Consider the following 19,280-nt stretch of genomic DNA (forward strand, 5'->3'; position numbering starts at 1 on the left):
AGAGAAGCTGTAGCTGCCCCATCCCTAGCGATGTTCAAAGCCAGGTTGAACAGAGCCTTGGGTGACATGGTTTAGTGTGTGGTGTCCCTGCCCATGGCAGAGGGGTTGGAAAGGAATGATCTTACTGTCCTTTCCAACCCAAACTATTCTATGATTTTATGATTCTAACTATGAATACAGAGAGAATAAGGTAAGGTGCTCAGCTATGTCATTTCAGAACATGTAGCTTCAGTTCAGCCTTGCTTGCCATGACCATATGGAGCTTAAAGATCCTCAAAGGACTGACCAAGAGAACAGGGTGACTACTGCCCTGGGTTTTAGAAGAGCATATCTTCAAGTCTTCATGGACCTAGCTACTTGGCAAGATGCACTGGAAATTGCCCTGGTGCTAAGAGGGTCCCAGGAGGGCTGGTTGACCTTCAAGGACAGACTCCTCAGAGCACAAGGATCATGGAATCATAGAATGGTTTGAGTTGAAGGGACCTTAAAGCTCATCCAGTTCCAACCCCCTGCCATGGGCAGGGACACCTTCCACTAGAGCAGCTTGCTCCAAGCCCCATCCAACCTGGCCTTGAGCACTGCCACAGCTTCTCTGGGGTGTGGGTCTCTCCAAGCCAAACACTCTTCCACATTCAGTGTCCCATAAGAAAGAGCTTGAAGCCCAACAGTGGGCAGAGTGAGATGGCCATCTGAGATGGCCATTGAGATGGCCATTGAGGGAAGATCTCATCCTGGAGGGGAGGAAGATCTTCCCTCACCTTATCATCTGTGTCGAAGGAGACAAGAGAAGTGAATGAGGGAGGGAGCAAGGAGTTCTACTGGTTCTTTTGCTGGTCCTGCTCTTGCCCAGGTCCACAGACACTCTTTGTGGAGGTAGTAATCTTCTGACATGCTGATTTACAAAGCAAGATGTCCCAACTAATGGTGCAGACTGTGTTTTGATTTCCTGCAGTGCTACCTTTTAATTTTCTCCTTTCTAGTATGCCATTCCCTCATGGAGTGCTGGGAACATGAGCCCAAAGATTTCCAGGGCAGAAACACATTAGAAGAGGCAGAAGATGCAGACCAAGAGCCACAGGGATCCTGTGCAGGGACATGATGCAAAGCTGTGGCATTCTGGTGGGGTTGTTTGTGTCTTTCTTTGCAGGGAGTGACTCAGCTGCTGCCAGCCCTGAAGTCCTCAGCCCCACACCCCAAGGCTCTTGTGCATGAGGATGTCACATAGAATCATAGATTCATAGAATCAAATGGGTTGGAAAAGACCAACCGCTCCTCAGCACTGCCAAGGCCACCACTAACCCATGGCACTGAGGGCCTCATCTACACGGTGTGTGAACACTTCCAGAGACAAGGACTGCAGCCCTGCCCTGGGCAGCCTGTTCCAATGCCTGAGCACCCTCTGGGGAAGGAATTGTTCCTCAGCTCCATCTAAGCCTGCCCTGGTGCAGCTCCTTCTCTCTGCCTCACTGCTGGGATTTGGATATTTTCCTCCTGATGCTGTTCTGTTTGGCATCCTGCTGTACCTGAGAAGAAACCTAAAATACAGGTATTTTTACATAAACCTATCTACATAAACTTCACACACAAGCAAAATACAGCAATGGAGATGTCTAAATGATAATTTCTCTCCTACTACAGCAGAAATTTGGTTTAGAACACACAAACTGTGGTTTTACTTTATCTATTTCACTTCATTCAATACCAGTGGAGAACAGGGTGATGAGCCAAGCCACAGTTCTTTATGCTCGAGATATTTGACCTGAATCATTACCCCTTCAGGCCTTCAAACAAACTCTTCCCAGAGTAGAGCTGAAAAGCTCAACTGGAAAACACCTTCATCAGAACTCTTCAGATGATCAGTGTCTTGGGTACTTGTTGAATGCCTCTCCTTAGATTCATTGTCCTCTTCTCTCATCATTGCTTTTTTAGATAGGCTCTGCAGAAATGTTTTCACAACATCAGAGAATATTGTGAGTTTCCTTTTACCCCAGGCAAACGTGTCTGCAAAGTACAGAACTACTTCTGTATCAATGGACAGGACAGAGAGGACACAGCAGCATGCAACTAACTTGATCTGTATGCCAAGCATACCTTAAACTGATGTGCAAAATGATGTGAAAATTAGCTTTTTAAAAGAAAAAATATTAAATAGGTAGATATGAATAAGTGATGGTGGCAAATCATGTTGTCCTTCCAGTAATACACACAATATCACAGCTTTAATTTACTATCATTTCCAAGTATGTCACATACTTATCTTTTTGGCTATCAGTCTTTTCAAGGCTTGTTTCACCTCTTTGTTCCTCAAGCTGTAAATCAAAGGGTTCATCATTGGAGACATCAGTGTGTAAGAGAGAGACAACATTTGTTACTGCTGCTTGAATAAAAAGCTTTGTGTCTCAGGTAGGTCACAGTTCCAGATCCGTAAAACAGAGTAACCACAACCAGGTGAGAGAAGCAGGTAGAGAATGTTTTTCTCTTGCCCTTAGCTGTTGGCATCTTGAAGATGGTGTGGAGAATCTGGACATATGATGCAACTATAAATAAGAAGGGGACCATGGTGAAGACGACAACTACTATGTAGATGGTGATTTCATTCTTGTAGGTGGCCCCACAAGCCAACTTCAACAGAGGTGGCAGATCACAGAAGAAGTGATTGATCCTCTTGGGCCCACAGTATGGAAGGGTAAAGATCAAAGTTGTCTGCCCTAAGGCTACCAAGACTCCAACAAGCCAAGACACAGCTGAAAGCAGGAAATACGTGTTCCAGCTCATCATGGTCGTGTAGTGCAAGGGATGACATATGGCCAAATAGCAATCATAGGCCATGGCAGCCAGCAGACAACATTCTGTGATCCCAAAGAGGGAAGGTGGTTCCCTTCAACATAGCTTTTGATAAGTAAGAATCATACTTCACTTTCTGAATAAGGGCCCATACTTCAAGGGCCCTTCTCTGGCCCCTTTTCCAGCCTGTCCACATCTGTTTTGTATAGCAGGGATCAAAACTGAACACAGTATTCCATGGGTGGCCTGTCAAGAGCCAAGAAGAGTGGGATAATGGCATCTTTACCTCTGATGATGATGCACTTGTTGAGGTAACCCAGCATGCTGTTGGCTTCCTTTGCTGCAGCAGCACACTCGTCACTCCTATTGCACTTGCTGTTCACCTGGACCCCCAGTCCCTTTCCACAGAGCTGCTCCCCAGGCAGATAGATCCCTGCCAGTGATGCACTCTTGGGTTGTGTTCATCCATTCTCACACACATATAACACACCTGAAGTTCTCACTTCTGATACATACTGCACTGAGTGAATGGAAAATTGGTCTTTTTTCATTGTGAGAAACTATATGGAGGTCATGGGTCCAAAATGGTCCTCTGTTCCTGGAGCACAGATGGTACAAATCAGCCTATCTGCTCTGAAACAAGACAGTCATTCTTGTGCTAACAGATGATTTAGATATTAAACTGGGACAGATCAGAAACTAACTGTAATATATTGGTGTTCATAGAGGTAATATATTGGTGTTCATACATGTGAGTGAGTCTCAGGAAGATCTATACCAAGAAATACTGATAAACAGTAGGCATTATTAAATTCTATTAAAAATATCTTGAATTTGCCTCTTTCTTTCAGTTTCTCCAGTTCTTCCCCTCTGCCTTTGCTTACATCCCTTGCTTGTTGTTCTCTCATCCCAAGACAATAAAGTTTCCTTCCAAGATGCTCAGTGAATTCACCCCAAGGCATTAGAGTTCCACCAAGTTTTAACTAGGCCTCTGTGCCTAGCTGAGTCCCTCCCAGGGGTGGCAATTGGAAACAACAGGGGAGAGCATTCACTAACTAGGAAAGTTTTTAGTCTCAGGAGTGAGTCTAATCCCAGAAGTCCTTGTTAGCTCCAGTCAATTGCTCTTAGTTTTTTACTGAAGTCAAATATTCCATTGTCTGAAGGCAGGATTCAAAAGTAGGTAAGAATAGGAACACAGGTCTGCCTGATGGGACACCCTTGCAAAATCAGAGTTGGAGAAAGCTCGGGTTTTCCAGAACTGTCTGAACCTTCCTGGGGCTGTCAGGACATTGCATTGGGTTCACTGGGCCAATGTGCACTTACAAATAGCAGGTTCACTTTCTTAACCCTGGCCGGGAAAAGTATAACATTATTTAATATCTCCTAGGAGCAAGGACCAAAAGCAGCACAGATTGTGTCTCTGCAAGAGACAGAGGTCACAGGCAGTATTCCTGGATCATGTAAAGGATGCACTCCTACCAAATGAGCCTCAATAGTTCAAAATCACATGCTCCAGTGTAAACCAAACAGTATCCCCACCAGAATGAGCTGGGCAGGATGTCCTCCTGTATCTCGTAGTGTAAAAGAGCAATGAGTGCCCTGGAAACCCTCAGAATAAACTTCCTCTTCTCCACTACTACATAAGGAGGTATATTAAAAATTGCTTCTTTTCTATCAATGTGTTGACTCCTTTTTTGTCACCAGAATCTACAAGTAAATGTTAGGTGCCTCAGAGTGAGAGCGGAATGGTGCCATGCCATTCTGAGCTATGGACTCCACCCCAAAGCACTGCACTGCCAAACTGTACCCAACACATGGCATAGCAGAACCTGGCCTTTTTTCAGTCTAGGCCCCATTAAAGATGCTGAAAGAGAAAGCTATTAGTGACCTTACATGACATTTACTGGTAAACCTTAACTGGGTTCCAAGCAAAGAAGAGTCCAGAGTCTTGGACTTAGTCATGCTGGTCTGACTCACACCTCTATCCCCAGTAACTGAGCTCATTATTCAAGTCCTTAAAACTTTTGCTCAAGTGTCCTATTCATTGCACTGCTTGTCCCAGCACATTTTGTACATATTACTGATATGTCTTGGATTATCCATTCTATCCTTTATCAATGCTATCCATTGTCTTAAGCATGTTATCCACCCTCCTGTCTGATGTTATCTCACTGCTGTCTCCAACTCCCTGTGACAACACAGTCCCTCAGTCTGTTACACCAAATACAGTTCTTAGTTTTCTGACATGTGTTACCCAGTTTTGGTGTCCCTTGCTCCAGCTGTTGTCTGAATTGATGTAGGAAATCACAGCCATTCCTTAGCTTGCTTCAAAACAGTTTCAGCCTGCACATTCCACATTACGACACTCTACAAAACATCAGTATCTAACCCATTGCCCAAGCAAGCACTTTTGTGCCATCCACTAGTCTGGTATGGTCATTACTTGCTGATCATGAACTATGGACTATGATCATGAACTATGTGACCAGGTACCCAGCTGTCTGAACTGGTCTTTCCCTCTTCACCAGACCCCTGGTAAGCTACATTCATGCCAAGCCTGTCCCTCAGTGACATTCTGTCACCAGCAGTTTGCAGATGCCTGACAGCAGTGCAGCATCTTCTTTGCCCGACTACATCCACAGTGACTCAGCTGCCTAAATTCTCTTTGCTGGGTATCCGGTGTGGCAGGGCTGGATGAAGATGACTTCAGGCTGCTGCTCCCTTCTGTTCCTGCTGGTTCAGGCAAGAAGCAGCTTGCAATGAATGGTGTTGGGCAGTAGATGGAAGCAGTAGCCTGAATATGTGCTGAAGGCACCATCTCCAAAGACAAAAAGCACCAATGCTAAAGATGCTACTGCAGAAGGTAGAACTGGGGAAGGGGGACTGTGGGTGACAGGGGCAGTTCATCAGGCTTGAATTACTGTGCCACAGGCACTGCTGGAGTTATTTCTGAAGGTGGCTTGGTGGATGTCCAGGAAATTAATGGGCAGTGGAGAATAGTGCAGCTACAACATTGACTTTTGACTCCTTCCTTAGCTTTAATTCTGTTTTGCATCACAGCTAAACTGGTCCAGCCTCCTATTTTACCTACTACCCCAATCTTTATGAATGCTGCCTATTCTGATATATTCATTCTGACTTTGACTCATTGTCTAGCCTGATCCATATGTAGTTTCTCAGAAGCCTGAATATCCCACACCCTGGTCATATCAAACATGACCCACAACCTAGTATCTCTATTTCGAATCTATACCTTCTACCTTAAGCTACTGATTTATGCTATAAACTAGTCTTTAGGTCATAACACACTGCTCCATTCTGATTCATACTTGTCACTGACTTCCTTGTCTGCTCCACCTCATCAGCCTAACTTAGCCTGTGTGGTGCCTACGTGAAACAGCAGCAGGTAATAAATAGTCAGTGGGCCGTACAAAGCTTGGTAGTCTCCCTGTGACATCCGTGGTGTGAGCCCCTGGTAGGCAGCACACCTCTCTAGGGGACACATCAGGCTGGCAAATAGGTGCCTGTGTACCTCTCAGAAGAGAGTTCCCATGAATGGAAGCACAAGCACTGCTGAAGTGATGTGAAGGTAAGAGGAGGATTTTGACGGGTAATCACCTTCTTCCAAGGAGGAATGCATCCAGTGGCATTTCAACACCAGCAGCAGGCATGAGAGCTACACTGAGAGCAACACACCTAGGCTTCGGAGCTGCTTGTCGACGTGCACTTACAGAAGGAAGAGAGAAACAGACGTGGCTATGGAATGATCCATCTGACCTAGTTTAGACCTTTTTCTTTCAATGAAAACAGTAATACCTGGAAATGCCCATTTATTTATATTCCCAAGAAAGGAGACAAGCTGAGTATATTTTATATTAGACTAAACTGACAGCTATCAGAACTTCAGCAGATGAATTCCAGCTTCCCAGAGTAGTCCTCTGATCGTAAGATAGCTCTGACGGTAAGATAACTCAGGTATTTACTCTAGTTCAAGTCACAGGAAAACATAAGCATCGTGTTTGACTTAGGAGAATCACTGCCACTTGCTTTGCTTCTTTAGATATTGGACAGATGTGTAAGATGAACTATTTGAAACACTCAGACTCGCTGGGTTTATAGGTAGAAATAATGTTGGCCAAGTGCTGAATACATGTACTAAAGAGACACAATGGTTAACAATGTATTTTGCATTAAGAAAAAAAGGCAAAATATTGCTCCAATTTGACCTATGTACATTTCTCATTATAGTTAAAGTTAACAGTAATATGGTTACAGAGTTATATGTATTTTCACATTATAAATCTTCAGTCATGGTTTATGTTATCACTTCTGGAGCTATAAAATGCTTTAAATGAACAATATCTGGACATATTTTTCAATGACAATGAATTGTTTTATGAAGATGATGTCCTTCCACCACCGAAAACCTAGTTTATAGTATGCTTTTCTCAGCTAATCCTGGGAAGGGAGGAAGAGGTGGTTTGTTTCTTGCCTTTTAACATGAAATTAAATACTGCACTAGAGGAACTTTAAAACAAGATGAAAAAGCATTTCTCAGGTTAGATTGGATTGGATGGGAAGGGTTAAAGGGAGAAATGTACATTCTCCAGTTTGAGAGGGTTTTTTTGTTTCACTTCTGACCTGTAGAAGTTGAGAACTACCTATGAAAATCAGCTCATCCGATTGTTTAACAAGGTGAATAGATGGAGAAATGGAAAAACAGGGGATGAGAAGGGAAGAGACACAGAGAAATACATCCCTCCAAAAATGTAATTCACCTTTCCTCAGAGCTTAATTGAGAATAACATCTATTGCTCTCTGGAAACACCTGTTTCATTCAGTGAATGTCTTGAGACTTTCAATGCTGGGAAAACTAACAGGGACAAAGCTCTGCTCCACCAGCAGCACAGGAATGACTTGGTTGTGCAGAACTAAGCTGAGTTGCCTAAGGCATGCAGACACATCCTGGATATTCAGGATCCCCGGCAAGTTAAATAGAACTGGGCAACCTGCTCTTACATGGGCATCCAGTACCCATAGGTTTCAGTTATAGTCTAGGCTACTAATTGTGAATCAGATATCAAAATATGATATTGAAGTTGTTCTTGTATCTTCCATATGGTATACGATCTGAATGGAATAATGTTCTTCCTTTTATCCCTCTCATGTTTTTCCTTTATTATCATCATTCTTCCTTTCTTCTTTTCCACTTGCCATTATTCTTTTGTTCACTGCAGCTCTTCTCATTATTTCTTTCATTTAAAAAATATTCCATATATTTTCTCTTTTATTTTCTTTACTTTTTCTCTGAAGCTTGATGCTGTGCCCTTTGCCATGAAGCAGAGAAACAGCACAGAATTCCAGGACTTCGTCCTCCTGGGTTTTCCAGCTATGATGGAACTTCAGATGTTGCTCTTTGTGGTATTCCTGGTGGCCTACATGCTGACCATCTTGGAAAATGTACTCATCATTACCTTGATAAAGAGGAACCACCAGCTTCACAAGCCTATGTATTTCTTTCTCTGCAACCTCTCCTTCCTGGAGGTTTGGTTCACCTCAGTCACTGTCCCCAAACTGCTAGCGAATTTCCTTGTTGAAAGCAAGAATATATCTTTTGGAGGCTGCATGACCCAGCTTTACTTCTTCAGCTCCTTTATTTGCACTGAGTGTGTCCTCCTTGCTGTCATGGCTTATGATCGTTATGTGGCCATCTGTAACCCTCTGATGTATCCAGTCATCATGAACCACAGGCTCTGCATCCAGCTGGCCGCATGCTCCTGGATCATTGGTTTCTTGGCCTCAATGCTGAAAGTAGTTTTCATCTCTCAGCTGTCTTTTTGTGGCTCCAACGTCATCAACCACTTCTTCTGTGACATCAGCCCCTTGCTGAACATGTCGTGTGCTGATATGACAACAGCTGAAATAGTAGATTTCATCCTGGCCTTGCTTATCTTGCTGATTCCCCTCTCCATCATGATTATCTCCTACATATGTATCGTCAGCACCATCCTGAATATCCCCACTGCCCAGGGCAGGAAGAAAGCCTTCTCCACCTGTGTTTCTCACCTTACTGTAGTCATTATCTTCTTTTCAGCCACTCTCTTCATGTATGCCCGGCCCAAGAGAATCCATCCTTTTGACTTAAACAAGCTGGTGTCAGTTGCATACACTATTGTGACCCCCATGCTCAATCCCTTCATTTACTGTCTGAGGAACCAGGAGGTGAAGGAGGCTTTGAAGAAGATCTTCAGACTGTCCTCCATTAAGGTAGTTCCTTAGAGACAGAGTGTAAGTGTAAGAGTTAGAAGGAAAGGTTTTCAGATTTAGGTTGTATTCAGAACTGTATCATGTGTGTGCAATAGCTGAGAGCCAAGGTGAGAAGCATGTGCCTAACATGCCTCATGTTTTAAGAACCTTCTCTATTCTGCTCAATATATAAATGTGATGCTAAAAGGAAGATTCTCTTCTGCAGTTCCTGTATCGTATCTGCCTATTCAAAAGGAGAGGTCTCAGGCACTCCATAGGATTTCATATTCTGCAAGAAGCCTGTACTTAGGGCTGAATCAATCCTCATGGAAGAGAGCAGAAGGAAGTGTTCACAGTGGGACGGGAGAAGTCCAGCTTTTTAAAGGAAGGTTGAAATAAATACTAAATAAATTGATAACTTCATATACTGGTCACTGAAAATAAAGTAACTTTTTTCTGCCCATTTTTAGCATATATTCATTAAATTGTGTTCTGATAAATTTTGCTGAAGTCACTGTGTATTAGCTGGAATATGAATGAACAACCAACCTCGACTATGTATAGATACCGTACTATGTATATGTACTGCAAATTATATATGAATTCACATTTATTTTCCTTTCTTTTATTCAATAAATAATCATATAGTCAAATAATAACAATGTAGATTTTTTCTCAATTTCAAATACCATGCAATATATTGAATATATGTATATAGAAAGCATTAAACCCCTAATATTCTGATCACATCTGCTGAGTTAAGATAAAAAAAACCCAACAGCAATAACAACAAATGATGTGAGACATTAGAATATCCTTAGATGGAGGAAAAGCTGCTCACAAACAGAGTTGTCAAATCATTCATCTGGGCTGTCTCTGGAGTGCTTGTGTGAAAAAACCACTCACTTCTGAACTGATACAGGAGCATTTAAGGATGCCTCTACATTATTAATAACTTTACCACCACTTCATTCCAGTGATTCCCAATTGTGATCCCAAGTCACTGCATGTATGCTCATTCAGGGTTGAGTTGTTTGGGGTTTTTTAAGCTAAATGACATATACTATTGCCAGGTGAGGGAGAGAAGAAATAATGTGTTTCTTTGATTGGTCCCATTGGAAGAATAAACCAAATGCCCAGGTGAAGTCTTCAGGAAAAGGAAGGAATAATAAACAGATGTCACAGCACAGGCTCTCTGAGCTTCAAGCGATCCGTTCAATACTGGTACAAGGACTCAGACTGTAAGTGAGATTGAAGTATTTACTAATGTAGTATTTCTAATGATAAATGTTAATAACTCTTTCTTTAAGGCTGCTGAGTAGGATATTGGCTGATGAAGCTGCTGAGAAGGAGCTATGGCAGAAAAGATCACCTCCCTCTCAGCGTGTTTTAAGTAAATCCTTTCATTGAGAAGCCACAGAGCAAATCTCATTTCTCATAGAATATCTATGAATTTGCCTGCAAAGAAAGTGAAGCAGTGTCTTTCAACTGAAGATACTTTTATCAGTCTTCCCTTCCCTTTCTGTTCCCTTTCTCTTCCCTTCCCTTTCTACTCTTATTCTAATTCTTCCCTTCCCTACCTCTGATCTTTCTCTTCCCTTTCAAACTCTTCAGCAATATGAGACAACATGGGGAGTTTTCAAATGGGATTTTGGATGAAGCCTGCAACTTCTAGACACGTGGTCTAAGGAACAGAAAAGCTCTATTTAAGCTTATTGTTTTAATGATGTTAAAGTTACAGCTTGAATTCTGACCTTTAACAAAGTTTTAACTTTACAAAACAAAAAGCCATCGATGGGGATTGTGTAAATACTGCTGCTGGTATTGAGAACATTTTATTACTTTAAGAAGGATCTTTGGTGACTGATTTCCTGGCAAGTCTGTTCACAAATGCAGAGATCAGTTCATTGTACAAGTTAAAATCACTATCTAGAACAGATGGTGCCCTTGAGAAGATCAAGAAGTTGGGCATTATGTCACTGAGAGAATTCTGGATTGCTGTTATTCTATTCTAAATACCTTTGTCTTGGAACACTTTAATGATTATTCAATGAGTATTTACAGCACTAGAAGTACTAGTATTAATTTGACTGCAGTGTGAAAGTAAGGTAAAACAGCTGGGGGGGGAAGAGAGAAAGAAGGAGGTGTTCTAATGTATTATAATCACAAATAGTAAGTCACTAATGTCATTGTCTTTACAGAGGTAGATGGGAGACACGGCGGTGAGCAACCACAGCATGGTCAAAGAATTCATTCTCCTGGGATTTCAGATTTCTCCTCATCTGCAGATTCTCTTCTTTCCAATATTCCTCATTGCATATCTCTTAGTTTTAGCAGAAAATATGATCATCATCCTGACAGTCTGGACAAACTATAACCTTCACACCCCCATGTATTTCTTTCTGAGTAATTTGTCCTTTCTGGAGATATGGTATGTGACAGTCACAGTCCCCAAGACAATACTGAGCTTTGTGTCAGTGACAAAGGGAATCTCCTTCATGGGATGCATGACACAGCTGTACTTCTTCCTCAGCCTGGGCAACACTGAGTGTCTCATCCTGGCTGTCATGGCATACGATCGCTATGTTGCCATTTGCAAGCCTTTCCATTACTCTACTATCATGAGACACACTGTCTGTGTCTACCTTACTACTGGATCTTGGTTGACTGGTTTCTTAATTTCTGGATGTAAAGTATTTTTTATCTCTGGGCTGACATACTGTGGACCCAACACCATCAACCATTTCTTCTGTGATGTTTCTCCTCTCTTGAACTTAGCCTGCACAGATTTGGAAAGAGCAGCTCTCATGGATTTTGTGGCTGCCTTATTTATTCTCCTGATTCCTCTCTCTGTAGTGATCCTATCTTACACCTATATTATCTTCACTGTCCTTCACATTTCCTCTGTACGAGATCGCCAAAAAGCTTTCTCCACCTGTGCTTCTCACCTTATAGTGGTCACTGTCTTCTATGCAACAAGCATTTTCATCTATGTAAGGCCCAAAACACTTCCAGTTAATGACACAAACAAAATCGTGTCTGCTTTCTATGCTGTTGTTGTTCCTCTCTTTAATCCCATCATTTATTGCTTGAGGAACAAGGAAATGAAGGATTCTCTCCAAAAGATCTTGCTAAGAAAAAGACTTTCCTTGTGAAACCATTAGCAGGCTTAATGACAAAAAGTTTGTGTAGTTCAGAAAACCAAACAGAAATAATTGAATCTTACGATTAAATCACTTAATTAAAAACTCTGGTTTGTGCTTCAGAAGCCATGTCCTGGTTTCCAGCACTGCTGCCTTTTAATTTCCCGGCTCAGGTGCTTTGCCATAGGAAGCAGACTAGGAGATTTCACACAGGAGGAAGGAGGACTCGGAGGCCCAGGCTTGGATGCAGCACAACTTTAATGAGGGTAAAGAAGAAAAGGAGGTGGCTCACAGGGAGCACCAGGGGCAGGCACCAAGATGCGGTGCAGCTCCTGCAGGGTGTCCGTCTGCCTGCCCCTCACATGCAGGGAGGGAGGCCGAGAGGTCCCCACTGGGCTGGTGTGGGAGGTGGAGATGGGAAAGGAACAGAGAGGAGAGTGGGAGGAGGAAACAGCTCCGTGAAGCTCTATCTCCTGTCCAGATCCATGTTGTGAGCTCTTGGAGGTTCCTGCCTGAGGACGCAGCTTTAGCAGGGTCTGCACCTGGTGCCGCAGGAGCGGTTGGTGATGCAGGAGAGGTCGAAGCACCCGGAGTTGATGGGCACTCCCTGACAGCTGAGGATGCTGCCAACGGCAGCGGAGGTGGAGGAGCCCACAACGGTGTTCTGAGGGAAGGAGCTGAGGATGGGGCCGGGCAGGGTCACCACCACGGCAGAGGGCTGGATGGCAATGGTGGAGCTCTGGCACTGCCTGACACAGCACTCATTGCAGCTGTTGGCCAGCGGGGTCGGGCCGCAGGGCTGGCAGGGCATGCACGGGTTGCAGCAGGACATGTCTGGATGCTGGAGCTTCACCTGGACACAGGGCAGGGGCAAGCAGATGATGGGACACGCCAGCAGCAGCTCTGCAGCCAAGCCTGGGCAAGCCAAGGCACCTGCTGGCCCAGCACACGCTGAGCACCTCCAAGCCCAGCAGCCAGCTCAGCTCAGTCCCAGCCTCTCTCTGCACAAGCCCTTCTCTCCCCTTCCCTCTCCCATGACAAGCAGCTCCCAGCCCTGCGCTCCCACAGCCCCCAGCAGCTCACACACACGGGCAGGAACCACCTGCTCTGGCAGCAGCAGCACAAGAGGCTTCGCACTCACCTGATTCCCAGGAGAAGGAGGCCAGAGAAGGGGATGAGGAGCACAGACCTGGGCTGCCTTTTATAGTCGTCCTGCAGTGCCTCAGGCCCACAGGCACCTTTGTGGCAGGAGGCATTTCCTGACAAGCTCATGGCAAATGCAAACCCTCCCAGGTAATGGCAGGGGCCGTGTCCCGGTTTCCGCCACTGCTGCCTTTTAATTTCCCGGCTCAGGTGCTTTGCCATAGGAAGGCTTCTGTAAGTGCCGGCAGGACAAGAACAAGGGTTTCCGGGGCAGAACCACGTGAGCGCAGCACAAGCCTCCCATCAAGGGCTGGTGCATCCCGTGCAGGCAGGGGATGTGCTCCTGGCTCATTCCTGTGGCCTTGCTTGTGGCCAAGGTGTCAGGAAATGGGCACCGCTCTGGTGCTTCTCTTCCGCATGCCCAAGGACTGCCGCAGGAGAGGACATGGCACAGCCTTTCCTCTTGCTGCCCTCAGCTCTCTCTGAGGGAAGGCCATTGCTGTGTGCAGATGGGCTTCTGCTGGGAGGGCTGGGCCCTACTGCAACACCAACAGTGCTCTCAGGGCACCTGTGCTGGGCTCATGTGCCTCATCCCCGCTCTGTGCAGTCCTTGTGCATCCTCAGGGAACACCAGGAGCACGTCTGGTGGCCTGGTCCTTCTCTTTGGTACATGAGCTTTTGTGCAGTGGGGTCCCAGCATCTCCTCAGCAGGGAGGATGTGCAGAAACTGTTGTGCACGTCCCCAGTCCACATCCCACTGTGCTGCTTAATGATGGAGCTGTGAATGAAGGAGGGAAGTGGAGTCTGTGAAAAAGAGGTGGGATGCATTGAAGGTATTTTAATTTTGTCTCACACAGAAAAAAAACAAACTAAAACCAAACCCAAACCAACCCCATTGTGTCCCTCCTTGATCAAACCTATGACAATTTCAGAGGCTGCAGAGACCAGAACCTGTAATTTACAGATCAATGAATTTGAACAGCATCTGTGCATGGCTCTGGCTTTGTCTCTTTTGCCTGTGTATAAGGCTCTGGAACCATCTGAGACAACAGAACCATGAACCTTTAAGGACAGAGATTCAGCTTTTCTCTGGATCTGATCTCACTAAAGGCATCATTTCCCCTGCATAAAAAGGCTTCTCCAGATGCACCCCACTGAGTTACAGTTTGTGGGGTTTGCCACATGTTAGACTTTCTGTCACAAGTGGGAAGTTCTCCTTGTCCTCCTTGTAACTCCCCTTCTGGTTGGTACAGACTGATACAAGACCACCTCTTAATCTTCTTCTCGGCAGACAAAACAAGACCAGCACTACTCTTATTATCCATACTCTAAACCACTGTTGGCCTCTGCTGGACTCTCTCCCTTTTGTCTCAGCCCAGCCCAAGTTATAGTGAATGAGTGCCACATCCTCTGCTCCAGGGCTTTGGGACTGTGACTGATAGCAGTCAGCATGAGCTGGGTTCAGTGTCTCAGACAAAACCTTAGACGTATGCAGAGTTTCTTACTTCTACTCTGTATGGAATCACAGAGGAAACAGTAACATCCTCTTTCTGTGATTGCTTCCACTGGGATTTGCTAGATCAAACCTATTGAGACACTGAATATAAATAACATGTCCGATTTATCTGTATAAATCATGCAACTGACACAACAGTCTACACTTCATCTGTTCCCTATTGATCATATTCTCCAGGATCAGCTGAGGCAGTGGATTCCACTCTGAACTCCCACTACAGAAGGTTGAGACCAGTTTTGTTTTTATAAGCACAGGCTAAGGCATTCTTAACTTGGAAGGAATAATCTGGGTTAGCTACAAACAAACCAGACCCAGAGCTATAAGGAGTTTATATTTATGCTGTATGTGGGATGCTGTGTGTATGTTTGTATCTCCATAAGCTTCATGCAGCTATAAGGCTCTTCAGAGCCAGCCATAGATACCTGTAATGGGGTTCTTCAGATGTGTTTGCTTTCTTTATATATGAAACTGTATATATCCTTATGGAATGTCCCATTTCCCTCCCAGATCATGGGATATACATGGTATAACTTTAGAAATGTATAGGTGTAGAAACAAAAACATTGTCAATGTAAATGTCTATCTGAAAGCCATAACCTAACTTCTCTTCATCCTGGATGGACAATAAGATAGAATAACTCTTGTGACTTCTTTTAGCCTTGTGTCTTAGCTGAGATGGGACTGGGAGTTCCTATTGATTTCCATGAAATATGTAGTAAAAAGCATGCTGACAGTTTTACTATGAACAATGCTGAACTGAGTACACGAATTGCACACAGTTCATTTCCAGAAACTCAGCAAGAAAGTGTCTGAATCTTTACAGTGTCTTAAGTGTGATGTAACATATTGATATGAGTGTAACCTTGCCTGGTTAGCTTTCATGGATTTTATTTATTGCAGGTCGCTAAGGCTCATCTTTCCCCTACAGAATGGGTGGGAGGAATGAAACCAGTGTCAGGTATTTCATTCTCCTGGGGTTTCCCACCACTCCTGAACTGCAGCTACTCCTCTTCTCTGTTTTACTTCTGGCTTATTTATTAACTGTGCTGGAAAACTTCCTTATCATTCTCATCATCCGAACTAACCCCAGTCTGCAAAAACCCATGTATTTCTTCCTAGGAAACCTGTCTTTCTTAGAGATCTGGTATGTTTCTGTCATTGAACCAAAGATGCTCGTAGATTTCCTCTTTCAAGACAAATATATCTCCTTCCAGGGGTGCATGACACAGTTGTATTTCTTTGTGACTTTCGTTTGTACTGAGTATATTCTGTTAGCTGTTATGGCCTATGACCGCTTCTTGGCTATATGCAAACCTCTCCAGTATTCACTCATCATGACTCATCAGCTCTGCACTCAGCTGGCAGCTATCTGTTGGATGTGTGGTTTCATCACTTCTTCCATCAAGCTGGGCTTTATTGCCCAGCTCTCGTTCTATGATGCAGAGAAAATCAACCACTATTTCTGTGACATTTCACCCCTACTGAATATCTCCTACAGCGACTCCTCTTTGCCTGAGCTGGTAGACTTCATCTTGGCTCTGCTGGTCATCATGGTGCCTCTGTGTATTGTGGTCACCTCCTATATTTGCATTATGTTCACCGTGTTGAAGATCCCTTCTTCTCATGGGAGGCAAAAGGCCTTTTCCACCTGCAGTTCCCACTTGACTGTAGTGATACTGTTCTACTCCACCACTCTTTTCACTTATGCCCACCCTAAGGTCATGTACACCTACAGTGCTAACAAGTTGGTATCAATCCTGTACACAGTAGTTGTGCCACTTCTGAATCCCCTCATATATTGTCTTCGAAATAAAGAAGTCAGGTTTGTCCTGAGGAAGACCTTTACTTGCACAAGACACACCTAAGGAATCAACCAACATTAAATATCTGTTAGCTGAATGCATCTGACCATGTTTGAGTTTATAATTTTGCCTGGGTTTGGGTTTATAATTGAGCCCTTCATTTCTGATATAGACTAAGCACAGCAGCACACCCTGCTCTGTACTAGCAGACTGCCTCTTCAGGCTCCGCAGGTAATGGAACATCTGGCTTTCCAGAGAGGAAACCTTCAGACACCTGTGGAAGAGCTTGTTCTGTGCATCCTTTTGCCATGGATACAACTCATCCAAACAAGACTTTTTGAGGACTTGATCACAGTTTCAAGGAGAGGTGTCAAGAACAGCTTGAAGTGGCCCATACTAGGAAGATGTCACCAGAAATGTGAAGTGCTGGCTGTGTTCAGGTATTAATAGAAAACATTCTATGACAATTGGTAATTTATGCAATATGAATCTACAATACACTGTGAACAGTTCCATGGGAAAGGAAGCAAAGAAAAATAAATGCAGTAGTTCATTAGTTTTGCATTTGAGAGCAGGAGCCACAGAAAGAGTTAGATATATCAGCATGGATTCCCCCCTAAACACATCAAAATTAGACATCTAAGTCTAATGTCTAATGAGACATCTAAGCACCTACCCTAAGCACTTTCACTATTCATGGACACATATTATCATCCCCAGGAGATATTTTCTCTATATAGCTTGAATGTTTGCCTTTAACATATTGATGTTATGAATCATTCTCCAACAGCACCTATTCCTCCCATGAATTTTAGAGAGCATAGATTTTCAGGAAAGCAGGGCTTACTTGGGAAGACAACTGTTGTCTTTTCAAGTGTGTCCCCCCCCTTCCTTCTTCTTTCCTCTAGCTTTTTTTTGCTGAGCATCAAGTCATATGGCTTGGAATATCGCTTCAGGATCAGCTGCCTCAGCTTTCTTCCCTACCAGCTTCTTGCACATCCCCAGCTTGCTCACTGGTAGGGTAGGGTGAGAAGCAGAAAGGGCCTTGATGTTGTTATAAACACTGTTTTCAGCACATATCTGAAATATAGCCCCATGCAAGCTACTATGAAGAAATTTAACTCTCTCAGTCAAAATCAGTGGAGTGTCAAGCCCACTGCATCCTTACTACAATATATTGAAGTACACCAACAAAAACATGAACTATTTATTTCCTTATTTCAGTTTTTCATCTATAAAGTGAAAGCCATAGCATTTCAGTACTCCTTAGTGAGCTTTTCATTGGAATAGTAAATTTTGCAAGGTGTGTAGCTCCTCTAATACAGTGATTTGTCTACACACATTGATTGGGTTTAAAGCATGGATCTGAAGGCGATTGTTTTGAAACGATGTTCAGAAAACCCTTCAAATACAGTGTGAAGAAGATTCCCATCCAGTTGTTAGGATTTTTTATAGCCACTAATAATGATGTAGTTAGATAACCTGAAACAAATAATCAATTACCTATTCAACATGGGTACCAAGTGTTCTTAGGGAAGTAGAGAACACAGACAAGGATTAGACAAACACAAACCTTCTGAGAGTGCACGTACTCTCTTGTATCTAAAGGTTTATTTCTGGAAGCTTTCCTAATGAGGACTTCTAAATTCAAGGTTAGGTGCCTTTAGAGTATTGTAAGTATATCACCTCCCAGAAGTAATGTACATAAGACTAGGAGTGCAATCTTTGCTCTTGAGAGCCTTACCATCCCTCTCCATCTTATCATCTGCCTCTGGGAGCTGATGAGAATGTAAGCAAAAGTCAAATAGTCTGGCCAGAGAAGGCATTGATCTACCATGAGTCACAAAATTTGAGCATCTTTTCTATCAAGAAGAGAAGCAACTATTTCATGTAGATGTATTTAAAACCACCCTCCAAAACAGAGTTCATTTCATGTAGTCTGCTATAACTGTGATGCTTCTGTGCTGAAAGAAGAATGCCCTCCTGCTTGATCGACAGAGAGACAGACAATCCAGAGACGTCTTCAGATCTCAGGTGAATCAAAAATCTTACTGATGTGCCCCTTTTACTGGCCATAACAGCATCTCCAGCAGCTTCATTCTTAGTTGTGGTTTCTGCCAGCTGGTTTAAAAAAGCCTTTTACTTAAAGCTGTAGTAATGCTTTAAAAATCAATTCATTGGTTTAAAGAGATTAGGTACATGAGGGTGATTATAATGTATCTAATGGGAATCACAACAAAGCAAACAAAATACCAGCAGCTGGATGGGGATTCATGCCACTCAGCTTTATACATCTATGTACATCTTCATAATGATATAGTTAGCTATGACTGAGCTGGACTTCCTTTTAGGTCAATGGAGAGAAACAGAAAATCCTAGAACATGATTTATAACTTCCATGGTGAATATTCTCAACTGGGGGTGTTTATCACTAGCCACTGAATTTAAAGGTAATCTGAAGTATTAGTTATAATGTAGGCATCAGCCCAATGTATATGTTCAAGGGTAGGTGAGATGACACCTGACTTGGGAAAACAAAAGACTAAATATAATTGAAAAGGATTTGCTTGAAATATTCTGTCAATTAATATTGTTTTGAACATCCTGTGTGAAGTAGAGAAAATGTATTTAAGAAAGTTCAACGTT

General features: G+C 43.4%; 4 protein-coding genes across 5 annotated transcripts; 3 read left to right on the plus strand and 1 right to left on the minus strand.

The window, feature by feature from the left end:
- The first annotated feature begins 6,234 nt into the window (after positions 1-6,234).
- Positions 6,235-9,686, plus strand: LOC101878938 (olfactory receptor 6B1-like). The gene is made up of 2 exons (XM_005141183.3): positions 6,235-6,373; positions 8,098-9,686. Exon 2 carries the CDS (start codon positions 8,119-8,121, stop codon positions 9,061-9,063), a length of 945 nt encoding a protein of 314 aa, XP_005141240.2. The 5' UTR covers positions 6,235-6,373; positions 8,098-8,118; the 3' UTR covers positions 9,064-9,686.
- A 524-nt stretch (positions 9,687-10,210) lies between these two features.
- Positions 10,211-12,201, plus strand: LOC101878771 (olfactory receptor 6A2-like). The gene is made up of 2 exons (XM_013130667.3): positions 10,211-10,271; positions 11,232-12,201. Exon 2 carries the CDS (start codon positions 11,238-11,240, stop codon positions 12,183-12,185), a length of 948 nt encoding a protein of 315 aa, XP_012986121.3. The 5' UTR covers positions 10,211-10,271; positions 11,232-11,237; the 3' UTR covers positions 12,186-12,201.
- Positions 12,202-12,413: 212 nt separating this feature from the next.
- LOC117437055 (feather keratin Cos1-2-like) lies at positions 12,414-13,444 on the minus strand. Of its 2 annotated transcripts, none has more exons than XM_034070039.1 (2): positions 13,315-13,444; positions 12,414-13,088 (listed from the first exon to the last, which is right to left on the minus strand). In XM_034070039.1, the coding sequence occupies exons 1-2, from the start codon at positions 13,427-13,429 to the stop codon at positions 12,700-12,702; spliced, it is 504 nt and encodes a 167-aa protein (XP_033925930.1). In that variant the 5' UTR covers positions 13,430-13,444; the 3' UTR covers positions 12,414-12,699. The 2 variants fall into 2 exon arrangements, with proteins under 2 accessions (XP_033925930.1, XP_033925928.1); XM_034070037.1 differs by having other exon boundaries at positions 12,414-13,106.
- A 2,236-nt stretch (positions 13,445-15,680) lies between these two features.
- LOC101878602 (olfactory receptor 6Y1-like) lies at positions 15,681-17,081 on the plus strand. Its single transcript, XM_034070313.1, has 2 exons — positions 15,681-16,671; positions 17,026-17,081. Exons 1-2 carry the CDS (start codon positions 15,762-15,764, stop codon positions 17,079-17,081), a joined length of 966 nt encoding a protein of 321 aa, XP_033926204.1. The 5' UTR covers positions 15,681-15,761.
- The last annotated feature ends 2,199 nt before the right edge of the window (positions 17,082-19,280 follow it).

This window comes from Melopsittacus undulatus, chromosome 17, assembly GCF_012275295.1.
Source record: "Melopsittacus undulatus isolate bMelUnd1 chromosome 17, bMelUnd1.mat.Z, whole genome shotgun sequence".
NCBI classification, from domain to species: Eukaryota; Metazoa; Chordata; class Aves; order Psittaciformes; family Psittaculidae; genus Melopsittacus; species Melopsittacus undulatus.

Excerpts from the sequence above, each read along its gene's own strand:
- LOC101878938 (XM_005141183.3), top strand. The coding sequence starts at position 8,119 with ATGAAGCAGAGAAACAGCACAGAATTCCAGGACTTCGTCCTCCTGGGT.
- LOC101878771 (XM_013130667.3), top strand. The coding sequence starts at position 11,238 with ATGGGAGACACGGCGGTGAGCAACCACAGCATGGTCAAAGAATTCATT.
- LOC117437055 (XM_034070037.1), bottom strand. The coding sequence starts at position 13,429 with ATGCCTCCTGCCACAAAGGTGCCTGTGGGCCTGAGGCACTGCAGGACG. Across the intron at positions 13,107-13,314 it reads CTCCTTCTCCTGGGAATCAG|GTGCCTTGGCTTGCCCAGGC; the intron begins GTGAGTGCGAAG and ends CTGGGCCAGCAG.
- LOC101878602 (XM_034070313.1), top strand. The coding sequence starts at position 15,762 with ATGGGTGGGAGGAATGAAACCAGTGTCAGGTATTTCATTCTCCTGGGG. Across the intron at positions 16,672-17,025 it reads CAGGTTTGTCCTGAGGAAGA|CCATACTAGGAAGATGTCAC; the intron begins CCTTTACTTGCA and ends GCTTGAAGTGGC.